Raw genomic sequence first — 12,500 nt, 5'->3', positions numbered from 1 at the left:
AGGTCACAGGGCACGCATAGTCTTGCATGGCTGCCTGCATGCACGATGCGAGTGAGACTGTTGATGAAGACTGACTGTGTCTGTCTACAACAGCGTAATCATCAAACAAAGCAACTCCTGTGCTTTTGGGGCATCTTTTCCTGCTACCAGCAATCATACTTGCTCGGTGATGATATTCTTGACGAACTCTCACCAGTCTAAAAAGGTAAAGCATGAGGATATAAATATATTGTATTTATTATACATACCCTACATGCAGTTAGAAAAATAAATAAATTCAATTCATGCCAACAAGGCTTTCCTAGCATTTTAAAGTAAGTAAGTACCTGTCATGGGGTAATTGTGGATCCTCATTTAAGAGAGATATGAGGATTGCTTTATGTATTTCACCTCCTGTTTCGGGAGTGGTGACTCATGGCTGACGCAGCTATCTTTGTCTGGATGGTGAAAAAGGAAAGGAAAGGAAAGGAACTTTATTTCAGTGTCTAGTCATTCTATCGCTCAAGCGCTATAATTGGGGACACTGTAAACTAAACTTAACAATTAACGCAAATCAGGGGGAAACCGGCGTACCTGTAGAGTAGAAATATGGCGCCAAGTCTGGGAATCGAACCCAGGCCACATTGGTGGGAGGCGAGTGCTCTCACCACTGCACCAGAACAGGGGATGTTCCATGATTACTGGCTTCGCTATCAGGTGCCATTTCAACTAACCTTGCTAAACGCCTTGCATTCTTAATGCCTTCTTTCCACTCATCTATGTCTGTACGTCACAGGAAAAAATTGCAAAAAATCATTAATGTGAAATTAATTGGGCTTTTGCAAATTTCCACGAAAAAATAACATCAATTTAAAAGTTGGACACTTACCATTAATGTTTCCTTTGCAAAATATCACAGTTATGTTAATATACAAATTCCACACATGGTTAGTGCTAACTTGCCACTAATGGTTTTATTATAATGTAACATGTATGTGAACTGATTATTAAACATTGATGGTAGTCAACATAACATTGATGTTTTTTTGTTGTTTTAACATTCAGGTTATTAAAATCACTCACTGGAAAACCCATTACCCCATTCACCCCTATACTGGCATAAACCAGCCATACTTACTATTTTACTCTGTCTAACGCCAGACGATTTTACTCATCAATCGGGAACCCCCAGGAGTCAGTGGGTTAATTTACTTTTATTGGGAAATTGCCATTTCCCATGAAGGGAAACCCATCAGTTTCTTGTTATATTGCGATTCCCATGAATGGTTGGAATCAAATTACTATAAATGGTAAATGTAAAAAAACATCATTGAGAAAGAGCAATCTTATATTAGTTCCCATTGATGACATTTTAGCTTACAATGAAAGATCAATGAAACGTGTCAACTGCAACAGTGGAATGAAATAAACTGTCAACAGTCTTGGAAATGCCAAGAGCTGCTCTGATTGCTTTTCTCGTAGTAATTAGAAAACGGATTTCAATCTTTAGTTTCTGGAATTTAAATTCATTGAATTGCTTACCATAACCATAAACCAACCATTCACACATTGATTTATTGAAAAACTTACGGGAAAAAATAATGTTATAGGAGCACCCGGACCCTGCTGGTTAACGCAAACACAAGCTTCTTGTTAGCACCATTAGCGTTTTCATATTGGAAGTGAAATGACTAGGGGCTTAGCTGCATTAAAACCTTCATGTCAAAAAAGACTGCTTTACAGGTAATATCATCAGTGAATGAAATCGGTTTAACAGCTAGCTAGCTTGTTCCTATCGTGAATAATAAGATACATTTCTGACAATTACTTACTTGGTCTTATAGATTCTTCTCGGCGTTTCACTTATTTCATTCAACCGCACTTTCAACGGCTTTGGTTTGATTGTGGTGATTTCAAAGCCAGTTGATCGGTCATCATCTGTAGCAGCATTGATTAGAGTGCTCAACTTTAGTTGATCTGCAACTGTTAGCAATCCACAGGCTTTGTACTGTTCTGCACTTGCCCTCTTTGCAAGAAGGCCCAACGTTTTCCCATCATTTTTGTGCTGTTTGCATAAAATAAACACAGCTAATAAAACAAAATGCATTTGTAGCCACACAAACTCTTCTCAATCTTAAGGGAACACATTCTTGATGCACAAAAACTAAAAATTAAACAAGGCTTACCTGGAAGTCGAAGTTTGATTGGAATTCTTCTACGTCATCTTGGGCTTGAGGGATCAGGTGAGATTGCAGTGTGCATGGGTACTTCAGTCTTCAAAGAGTATGGCCAGTATTATCACCACAAGTTAACATAGGGAGGGCCAATACCTGGGTGGGCACCTGATCCCTCAAGCCCAAGATGACATAGAAGAATCCCAATCAAACTTCGACTTTCAGGTAAGTCTTATTTAATTTTCTTTTCTTCTACGTCATCTGCTTGATAGTCTCCTTCGCAGCCGTTATCAGGGTCGTCACGCAACGCTCCTCCTAACTAACGGCTGCTCACGAGAGAGACATATTCCTTTCCCTTTGTTTTTGAGAACCAATAGAATGCACGTTATTGTTCTCCGCTACACTTATCTGGCGTTGCATAAACAACCGAATAAAATCCTCCTTCAACGAGATCGATTTCTCCCTGCGTACTCGCGTCGCTCAGACTTACGCAGGATATTCCTACCTGTCGTAAGCGTTCGGTTTGATCCTTAATCAGGGAAAGCAAAGGCGAAACAACAATCACAATGTGGCCAGACTCGCCAGTGAAGCCGTCAAATACCATAGGTAGAGCTTGAAAAATGACAGATTTTCCAAAGCTAGTCGGTAAACTAACAAATATGTCCTTTTTCTTCAGCACTGCAGATATAATCGCTTCTTTTTGATGCTTGTTTAACTCGCTAAACTTGAATTGTTCACGCACTTTTGAAAAAGAAGGAGATGGCTCCACCATGTTTGCTCTGAAGTAATGGAGAGGGACTTGGACCAGGTTTCCAGAATATGGAAGCGTGTTTCTTACTGGTCAATTTTAGGGAAAGGAATGTGTCTCTCTCGTGAGCAGCCGTTAGTAGGGAGGAGCGTTGCATGATGACCCTAATAACGGCTGCGAAGGAGACTATCTGCTTGAGGGATCATGCCACCATCTAACTCTGTGCGGTGATAGTTGCGCCAACGATAAATGGAGTGGATCTCAGGCCCTCCAAGATTCACGCACACATATCGCACACATATCGCAGGGACACAGATATGTGTGACGCACACATATCGCAAGGTCACAGGTTTAAACCCTGTTGAAGTCTTGAATTTTTCAGGCTTCTTTACGCAATTGCAAAAATTGCGTTCATAACTGTGAGGATCATAGCCTCACTTATTATCCAGCTAAACTTTTAGCTTCTTCGCCATCAACTTTTCAAATTATGTTTATGTTGTTTTATGTAAGATTATAAACATTTGGGTTTCACGTGTTTGTGCAAACTCTGATGAGAACGCTTCATTGGCTTTAACAACTTCGCAAACGATCGTAAATAAAACAGAAACTTAGAAGGTTCCTTTGTCTACACATTTTGTCAGTTTCTTCAGGTTGATTTTTATTTAAGGACCTAAAACTTCACAACACACACATGTAAACGTGGTAGGAGGTTTTGTGAACATTGTCATGATCTACTAGCCAGGTAGCCAGGCCTTCTGAAGGTCGAACGAAAGTACTTCAACAACCATGCAAAAACTTAAAGAAACCACTACATTTTCATATGTTACTCTATACTATGAGTACTGTTGATAAAACTTTGATGTGGAAATAAAAACATCAAGAGGCACGAAGGTTTTTGTATCATGGTTACACGAATCAGTAAGATTTTATTTCATAGTTCTGGCAAACATAGTATAGCCATGAATAGGGAGATTAAGCATCACGTTTACCGCAAACGTGATATTCAACCTGAACAATCTCGTTCCTCGAGGCCGTGATCTTCTACTCAAAGAAGAGAAAATTTGACTTCCAGTTCCTCTCCGTAGTCTAAATGTAACCACAAAAAAGAAAATGTTGTTGCACCCAAGCGTTGAGATGGTGGGAACTTGCGTCTCATTGCATTTGCTATGACCTGCTACCCCCAATAAAACATTCAATGAAAAAGGCCATGAACTTGAAATGTGGTAGGATACAAATCTTTAACCACTTCTTGAATTCTGTGCAGTACATAGTTTCTGAGTTATTTGTTGAAGCGTTTAATTCACACAACTTTAAGCCGCTGTTGAAACTTTTAGCTGACACTTCTTTGCAATAGTTTTAGAATGTGTTGCACGGTGTGACATGGTAGGTTTCATGAAACTTTGTTGAACTTCCGTGGCGAGAGAATTTTCAGAAAATAGAACCACTTTGTACTTTACCTTGTAACACCACTTCCATGAAACTGGTCTCGCTCGGTCTTGTCATGCTATAACGCGTAAGCCAATTAGAAACTGCAACTAACAATATTTCGAGACCAGTTTCAACATTCCCGAACAAGTTTTGACCTTTTGTGTGGACACGGTGCAATAGCAGCTGCTCAAAATTGCTTCGCATTGTCAGTGCACATAAGTTTCAGGTAAACGTTTTAACATGTAATAGCCACTTAATATGTTTGTATGGATTCGCCATGTGGTCCACCAACATGGCTGCCGGTAATCAACAAAAGCACCTGAAGTTCACACGATGAAAGCACTTGAAAGGCGGTACTTGAAATGCTGTATTTTAGAAACAAAAGACGTCATGGAACTGGAACCTTGAGAAAAGAGATTTATTTCTACTGCAGGTCATCTTCAACCTTTTTTGGATTGAAACTCAGAAGACCTTGCGATTTTGATTTGAGAATTTGATGACGTCACTGTGAAAACCATCTGTTGTTTTCTTTTTTCTCTCTAGTGGGGTCCAGAAGGAGGTCCAGCTGGGCCTCCAGTTTTGGGTTCCACATTTTGTACCACCCCAGCTCAAGACCTAAAATCTCCCTTCAATTCCATGCATGAACATTCGTCTGCACCACCCCTCTCAAGAGAAGACAGCAATGAATTCAAAGTTATCATACGCGCATAGTGGAAGTATACCAAGAGTGCTTGTTTGATGTGAACTGTGATGATGATTGGGGAGGAATTTGAAGTTAAAAGCAAGATCGGATTAAAACGTGGAGCATTCAAGCTTTGCAAAAACAGAGGGCAGCTTGGACATCTGCAATGAGAACTCGTAGCCTCTCTCTGGCTTTTCAAGAGACCATTGATTATCTTAAAGTGGTATGTAAACCTTCGTTGTATATCTTTTTTGTTTCCCGCAGGGTGTTGTCTTGCTGAATATTTAAAATCTCAGATCTTACAAATAAGTTTTTTTTCTTACCTCACAGCATTGTTACAGGAAAGCCACTGAATGATCCAAAAGGTTGATGGAAAAAAGGTGGAGGAATTAAAGTGCCAGTTACTCTGGAATTGCTGCTTTTCTTAGGCGAAGCAATGAAACTTAACACCGAAATCAAAGCCCTTGCTATCTGGTGTCAAATATTAGGATCCCATGATCTGGCCAAGTTTTCATAACTTAAACCTTTCCAAGTGCCATTGATTGACTCTGATTTTTGTGGAAATTTTTTTACCGCTGTTTTGATGCTGTGCATTATGTTAACCACTCATCGTGTAAATAATCATTTTTCTTTTTGATTTTTATGTAATGCAACGTTCTGATAATAAAATAGTTAATTGTTTGGAAAAATGACTGGCTGCTTCAGTTCAAAACACCCCAGAAGCCCGGCGAGCGACGGGAGCACGTGGCAATCTGTTACACAGGTGGCGTGATAATTTAAGAAAAACTTTTGTTGATGGCCTTACATGTACCACCTAATGATGAAGAAGTACCTTCTTCTAAAAAACATACCCAATTCAAGGTTTGAGGGCACAAAGTATACCCTATTTCCGACCAAAACGGCTAAAAACCCATACCCTTTGGGGCCGCACATACCTGTATAGCTGGGTTGGGGGCAGGAATTGGTAAAGCTTGTTGATTCTTTGCAGGTGTTGCTGAGCTCTTTGACTTTAGGCGCTTTACTGAATTCATTAATATCTTAGGTTATTACAACTAACTTGGTGTGTTTATGCATCCCGAACATGTGTAGTTGACATGACCATTCGCCTATCTACTACTGTCCATTGTTACAGAGTAAACCAGCTCGATAAAACTGTGTCTGCTATTGATACATGAATAGGCTCAAAGATATTCAATGGTTAAACCACGTGTTTTGACAAAAACTCTCAACTGGCCCAGCGTTCCTAAAAAACTGGCCACAGCTTTGATTTTGAAAATGTGTCAATTCTTCTCATGTGTTCCCAATGGAACCAGCGGTTGTTTTTGGAAGCATGGTATTCTAATAAGGAAGAGAACTCAATCAACGAGCATGTTGAGTTTCCATGTGTGTACCTCAATCTCAAGAATTTTAAGAACATTTTTTGGCACACGCTGTTATGTGGTACGCGTTCACTACGAGCACATGGCAAGCAACAACATTTATTTCAATGAGCCGGATGTAGTCACGTGACATTACACAACATCCCTTTTCCTAAGGAGAACGAAATCTATACTTCTAATAAGACTAAAGTAATAGGAAATAAATGAAACTGAGAACAAAACGAGTTTTAAGGGAAAACGTAAGTGTCTTTTTTTTTTCATGTAAATAAGGCTTATGAACTCTCAATAACAGAATGTTGTCTGATACAACAGTCTTATTTACATTGTCCTTCAAACATGTGTCAATGCACAAAGTCCTTTAATAGCGTGTTTGGTTTGATGACTCATCCTGATCTGGTGCGCATCACTTGCTTGCTGGGAGACGGCTTTGCCAGGTCAGCAGGACCTGGTGGCTGAGCAGGGGCTGACTGACTGCTGCAACCTTTAGCTTTGGTTGGACAGTGGCTATTAGAAGGATCTGTACCTTGGGCTGGTTCAGTTTGTTCAGCAGCTAGCTGAGAGTGACTTGCATCTAACATGGGTGACTGGTCTGAGTCTGGTATGGTTGACTGGTCTCGCAAATGGATGCGATTTCGGCGGTATTTGCGGCCATTCACCTCTACTAAATAACTTCCAGGGGCAACATTCTCCAGAATAACACCAGCTTTCCAATCACTGTCAGGTTTTTGTGGGTGCACTTTGACTCGTACTGGTTGTCCAATGAGAAGACTAGGTAATGGTTTGGCATTGACGTCATGGTAACATTTAGCAAGTTTACGTTTCATCATCACTTGAGCTGCAACTGTGGACTGGACTTCGGGTTTGTACAGAGATTCCATACAGGGCAAGAAGGATCTTGTTCTCCGGGACATGAGACGTTGAACTGGGGAAGTGCCTTGGGACGGTGTGGGAGAGTTTCTCCACTCTAAGATGGCTTTCCACTTATCGTCTCCTTGGTTGTTGGCTTTCGTGATAATGGACTTCATGATCTTCACTGCTGATTCAGCTTTTCCATTCGTGTTTGGATAATGTGGGCTGGAGGTGAGATGCTGAAAATCCCAGGCTTTAGCAAACAAGCTGAATTCTTCAGAAGCATAGTTAGGGCCATTATCTGAGATCAAGGTGACTGGAATTCCATGAACAGCAAATACTTGCTTCAATTGATCAACGAGGTTGGTGGTGGATAAAGTGTTCAGTTCTTTAATTTAGTTTTTGGAATTGGATACTTCATCAACGGCTCCTTTGGAAGAGCAGGTTTGCTCTGCTGGCACGTTTCACACCTTTGTACTACTTGTGTTAAGTCAGCAGTCATCCTTGGCCAGTACATTATGTCTCTCACAGTGCTGATAGTGTACTGGATCCCTAGGTGAGAGCAGTGGGCACGAGCTGTCATTTCGGTTCTCGTGGCATGTGGAATGACGATTCTTGTTCCACTGAGCACTAAGCCATTCTGAGTAGCCAATTCATCCCTGTACGGCCAATATTGTCGTACGCAAAGGGGGGTTCATGTTTGTCGTCTGGCCATCCTCTCTTAATCAGCGTCATCAGAGTTCGAAGTGACAGGTCTTTGCTGGTCTCATGGCGTATTTGCTCAAGTCATTGGTCTGTCACAAAGATCGCTTCTTCTTGGTCTGTTTCTTCGACTTCTTGACGGATACTTTTCTTCTTGACAGATTTGAAAGATTACGCAGTCAGGTGTATCTTCCTTTGCACAACATACTGGTAGAGCGGCTCGAAAGAGTGTATCACTGATAAACATTTGAGGACCAGGCTTGTATGTCACTTTCAGAGGGTACTTCTGTAGTCTAAGTTGCATCCTTTGCAGGCGCTTGGGACTCGTTAGGATTGGTTTGGCGAAGATTGTCATCAGTGGTTTGTAGTCTGAAAGGACTTCAATGCCCAGAATGTAGTGTTCAAATCGCTCAGCGGCGAAGACGATAGCCAAACATTCCTTTTCGATCTGGGCATAATTGCGCTCGGTTTGGGTGAGTTCTTGCAACGCATAAGCTGCAGGGTGTCCATTTCGAGTGAGGACAGCACCCAGGCCAACATCTGAGCTGTCGCATTCAATAGGCTAGTTTCGAATTGTGCAGCAACAAAAGAACAGTGTCGAGGTTCAGGGGAATAATTAGCATATTGTATTGTTCAAAACAAAGGAAAATGCAAATTATTCCCTTGAACCTCGACTCTGTTCTTTTGTTGCTGCACAATTTGAAACTAGCCTATTGTGACTTCTTTGTTAACATCAAAGTAATGTAAGACAGGTGTTTGAGTGATCAGTTCATTAATCCTGACGAAGGCATCTTCATGCTGAGGTAACCAATCAAAAACGGAGTTGCTGTCTGTTAGGCGACGTAGAGGTTCACAGACAGTGCTCAGCTGTGGGAGGAACTTGGACAGGTAAATGACTACTCCAATGAGACGTTAAATTCCATGTACGTGTGTTGGGCTAGGCATCTCAAGCACTGCTTTGATCTTCTCAATGTCAGCTTGTAGACCGTTTGCTCCTAGTATGTGGCAAATGTAACCTACTTCGCTGAGCTTGAAGCATAGTTTCTTCTTGTTCAGCTTTAGGCCTCGTTCGTGGCATCTATTAAGGAGTGCTTTGAAAGTACGGTCATGAGACACGGTTGCCTCTTCAATGGATTCCCCAGAGCCAAATACTATCACGTCATCATTAGACCCTCGAGGCATTCATCAAGCCTTCTTTGAAATTCTTCTGGTGCGGATTTGATTCCGAAGGGCATACAAAGCCACCTATACCTGCCAAACGGGGTCCAGAATGCGGTTGAGAAACTAGAGGATTCATCCAAAACTACCTGCAGGAACCTATCTTTGGCGTCAACGACAGAAAAGACTTTGGCCTTAGTGAGCTTGGGAGCAAAATCCTCTATGGTGGGAGTAGGGTAATGGTTTCTGATGACACCTTTGTTCAGATGCATAATTAGGATCGAGGCATATCCTCAGTTTGTTTGGTGGTTCTCATGACCACGATATTGCTGATCCAGGGGGTTGGCTTTGTGACCTTAGAAAGGACACTCATGGACTCAAGCTATTTGATCTTGCTTTTAAGCTCATTCTTAACTGGAATTGGTACACATCTTGGGTTTTCTTGCACTGGTTTGGTGTTTGGGTCCATCTCGATGTGGTAACTGCCAGGTAATTTTCCAAGACCAGAGAAGACATCATGGTATTCTTGCTGAATTTGCTCTTTGTCAAGGGACTGATCATAGCAAGGGTTAACGTGCAGGAGACATTCTTCATTGAAGTGGAGCAGCTTCAAGGCTTCAGAGGCTTTTCCTGATAACAATGAAGTGGGCACATCAAGTGTTCCACGATCTCGAAGTGGACTTTTTTTCTTACGCCATCAGGTGTGCAGTTAAGTGTAGTGCTGCCAATAGGGTGTATCACGGAGTTGTCATACAGCTTGAGCTTAGTGTTGATAGGCTGAGGCTTTTCATCTGTAATTTTCTTGAAATCTTCAAGCGTCATAGTGCTGCAGGATGCTCCTGTGTCAATCTGGAATTTTAAAGAAATTGCTTCGTCTTATTTACTGGCTGCTACATAGATTTCCACAGCATAATTCTTCGTACATTTGGTGGCCCAAACAGTATAGATGCTGCCATCACTGCTTAGCTCACCTGTAGCATTATCTTCTTCCATTTGGCGTACGCGTTGTGGTGCGTCTCGTGTTGGCTTGGACTTTCTTGCTCCGGGATTGGATTTCCTTTCAGTTTGCTTCAAACTGGACTGACAGACTTTTGCAAGATGATTTTTCTTCTTGCATTTGGTACAAGTTTGACCATACGCCGGACAGTTTCCAGCCACATGAATATCTCCGCAGTATTTGCATTTCTGTGCAGAGCGAGGGGTCTTGCGTGGATCCACGCAGGCATCGTGCTTCTTCTGTTGGCGCGTATAGTGGACATTATCCAACTATTCCATCTTGTGTCTCTGATTTGCTGCCATTTCGTTTGTACGACAAGTGTCGATAGCTTTTTCAACAGTTAGTGTGGTATCTCGAAGAAGTCGTTCGCGATGACCGTGGTCTCGTTAACCAGTAACAATGCGGTTGCGTAACATTTCGTCTTCTAAGGTGCCGAATTGACAAGTGGCAGCAAGCTTGCGAAGGGCAGCCAAGAATTGATCGAAACTTTCACCAGGTTTCCGAGAACGAGAGAAAGAAATTTCTGGTATACACAAAGAACTGTGTTACTCGAAATCAATCGATTTCGCGTATAAATTTTCTCTCTGCAAGTGTGTGAGTTAGCTAAGACGATTTTTGATTTGTTAAATTGTGTGGGAATCTACGTCAAACCAAGGGTTATTGTTATCTTGAAATGTCTAAATGATATGAAAACTTACTTCCCTTACAAAGCGCTCATGATTCATGGTTTGTTGATTGGCGAACGAAGCTTTGTAAACATTGTAATGTGCTTGATAACAAAGTTTGTTTTTTTCGGGAATCGCCACAATGTTTTTACGTACGAAGGTACTGCAATTTATTACAGGCAAGTCTTCTTCGAAAATTGGCCTTTCACAAACACCTTCCACAGTTAAAGTTTTAAACACTTTTCTGCACTTACAGATTTTTTACCATTGCGTGACATGATTCCTGCAGCACACGGCGTGATTCCTGCAGCGGGTGACATGAATCGTGTCGCGCGCAAGGGTGGTAACTTACTTTTGAGCTTTACTGTGCATAATTTTTGTGTGTTTTTTCATGTTATCATTTTTAAATATCTTTGACACCAATTAGGACTACATTTGAACTTGAAGTTAGACTGTTGTTGATCTCTTTGCCCGTTTTTTACAGTCTACATGGCGAAGGTACAAGGACCGTTCAGCTTACCTTCAGTATCGCAAACGGAAATGGGCAGCAGGTCAGAAAGCAATAATATTATGCAATTTGAAGAAAAGTTGTTGCATACTTTCTTTATTTATCTGTTTGGTCAAATGTTACCAAATGGTATTTTATGTTTGACACTTGCACTGGGATGATTCCTTCATTTTTTATCTGAGTATTTTTGCTATGTCATTTGAAGGTGTTATTGCAATATCATGGATTATGAGCTGCAAGATATCCATGGTGCGAAAACAGCTGAAAGAGACAAGAAAACTTCAACTTAGACGATTCAAAACGCGAGCAAAGGTAACATCAAGTAACTTAGTTTACAGGTAATAATTATGGAATTACAACATGTCATACTTGCACAACCTTTGTATTGGGAAACATGATTTCTAATGGCCCTCCACTTGCTATGTTGACACTTGCAAATTTGATATTTTAAACATTTCCTTTGAAGGAGATATACATATATACACATGGGCAATCACCCAGAGTCTAGAGTCTTGGTAAAGTGATTATATCAGGGATGACGAATGGTAAAATCTGAGACTCAAAACCATTGTTCACACCAAAATGATTGTAATATTAAGAACAGTTTGAGACTCTTTGCAAAGACTGTCGAGATTTCGAGATTTAGTCGTTGAACAGAAAACAACTTGTTGTGAACTTCAAAGACAGTGGCGTTTTTCAAGGCTCACAGATAGCTAATATTGGCAATCTTAAGTTGCTTAATGGTTTGCTTTAAAATATATTGTGCCATTACTCCAATTTCATCTGTGGAGCTAGATGTGAACAGGGAAGAGCTTCAATGGTTTGTGGAAGCCTTACAAAAGGAAGTTGTTGGTGAAGTAATTCGTTTATTTTTCACAATGCAACATGTTAAAGTACATACAATACATAGTTTAAAATAAATTAAATCTATGATAAAAATAGGTACACAGTGCGTACATGGTCGGACGTGTAACACATAAATAGACTATTGCTTCTTTTAACTTTAAGCAAACATGATTTATAGTTCAAACAGGAAAGTATGGATTCCAAGGCCTCCATTGTGGAAACGTACTGTCGTAAACCTTTATCAGCTTGAGTTGTGCCGCTCATTAAATGACCTTCGACATTACAGTACTGTGCAAAAGTAATGATAGTGAATTTCGTCGAATTTCGACAAATTTGGACAAAATTCTACATAAGTCTGCGATATTTCGAGGAGATCGACTTTCCG

General features: G+C 40.8%; 1 protein-coding gene across 1 annotated transcript in view; it reads left to right on the top strand.

The window, feature by feature from the left end:
- Positions 1-12,500, top strand: part of LOC138039004 (IQ domain-containing protein H-like) — a 182,280-nt gene that overhangs the window by 79,333 nt on the left and 90,447 nt on the right. Inside the window, exons 18-19 of the mRNA XM_068885137.1 lie at positions 11,246-11,312; positions 11,475-11,581. Coding sequence (XP_068741238.1) covers positions 11,246-11,312; positions 11,475-11,581 — 174 coding nt within the window. The remainder of the gene's footprint in view (positions 1-11,245; positions 11,313-11,474; positions 11,582-12,500) is intronic.

This window comes from Montipora capricornis, chromosome 2, assembly GCF_036669925.1.
Source record: "Montipora capricornis isolate CH-2021 chromosome 2, ASM3666992v2, whole genome shotgun sequence".
NCBI classification, from domain to species: domain Eukaryota; kingdom Metazoa; phylum Cnidaria; class Anthozoa; order Scleractinia; family Acroporidae; genus Montipora; species Montipora capricornis.
This window is presented reverse-complemented; position numbering and strand designations above follow the sequence as displayed.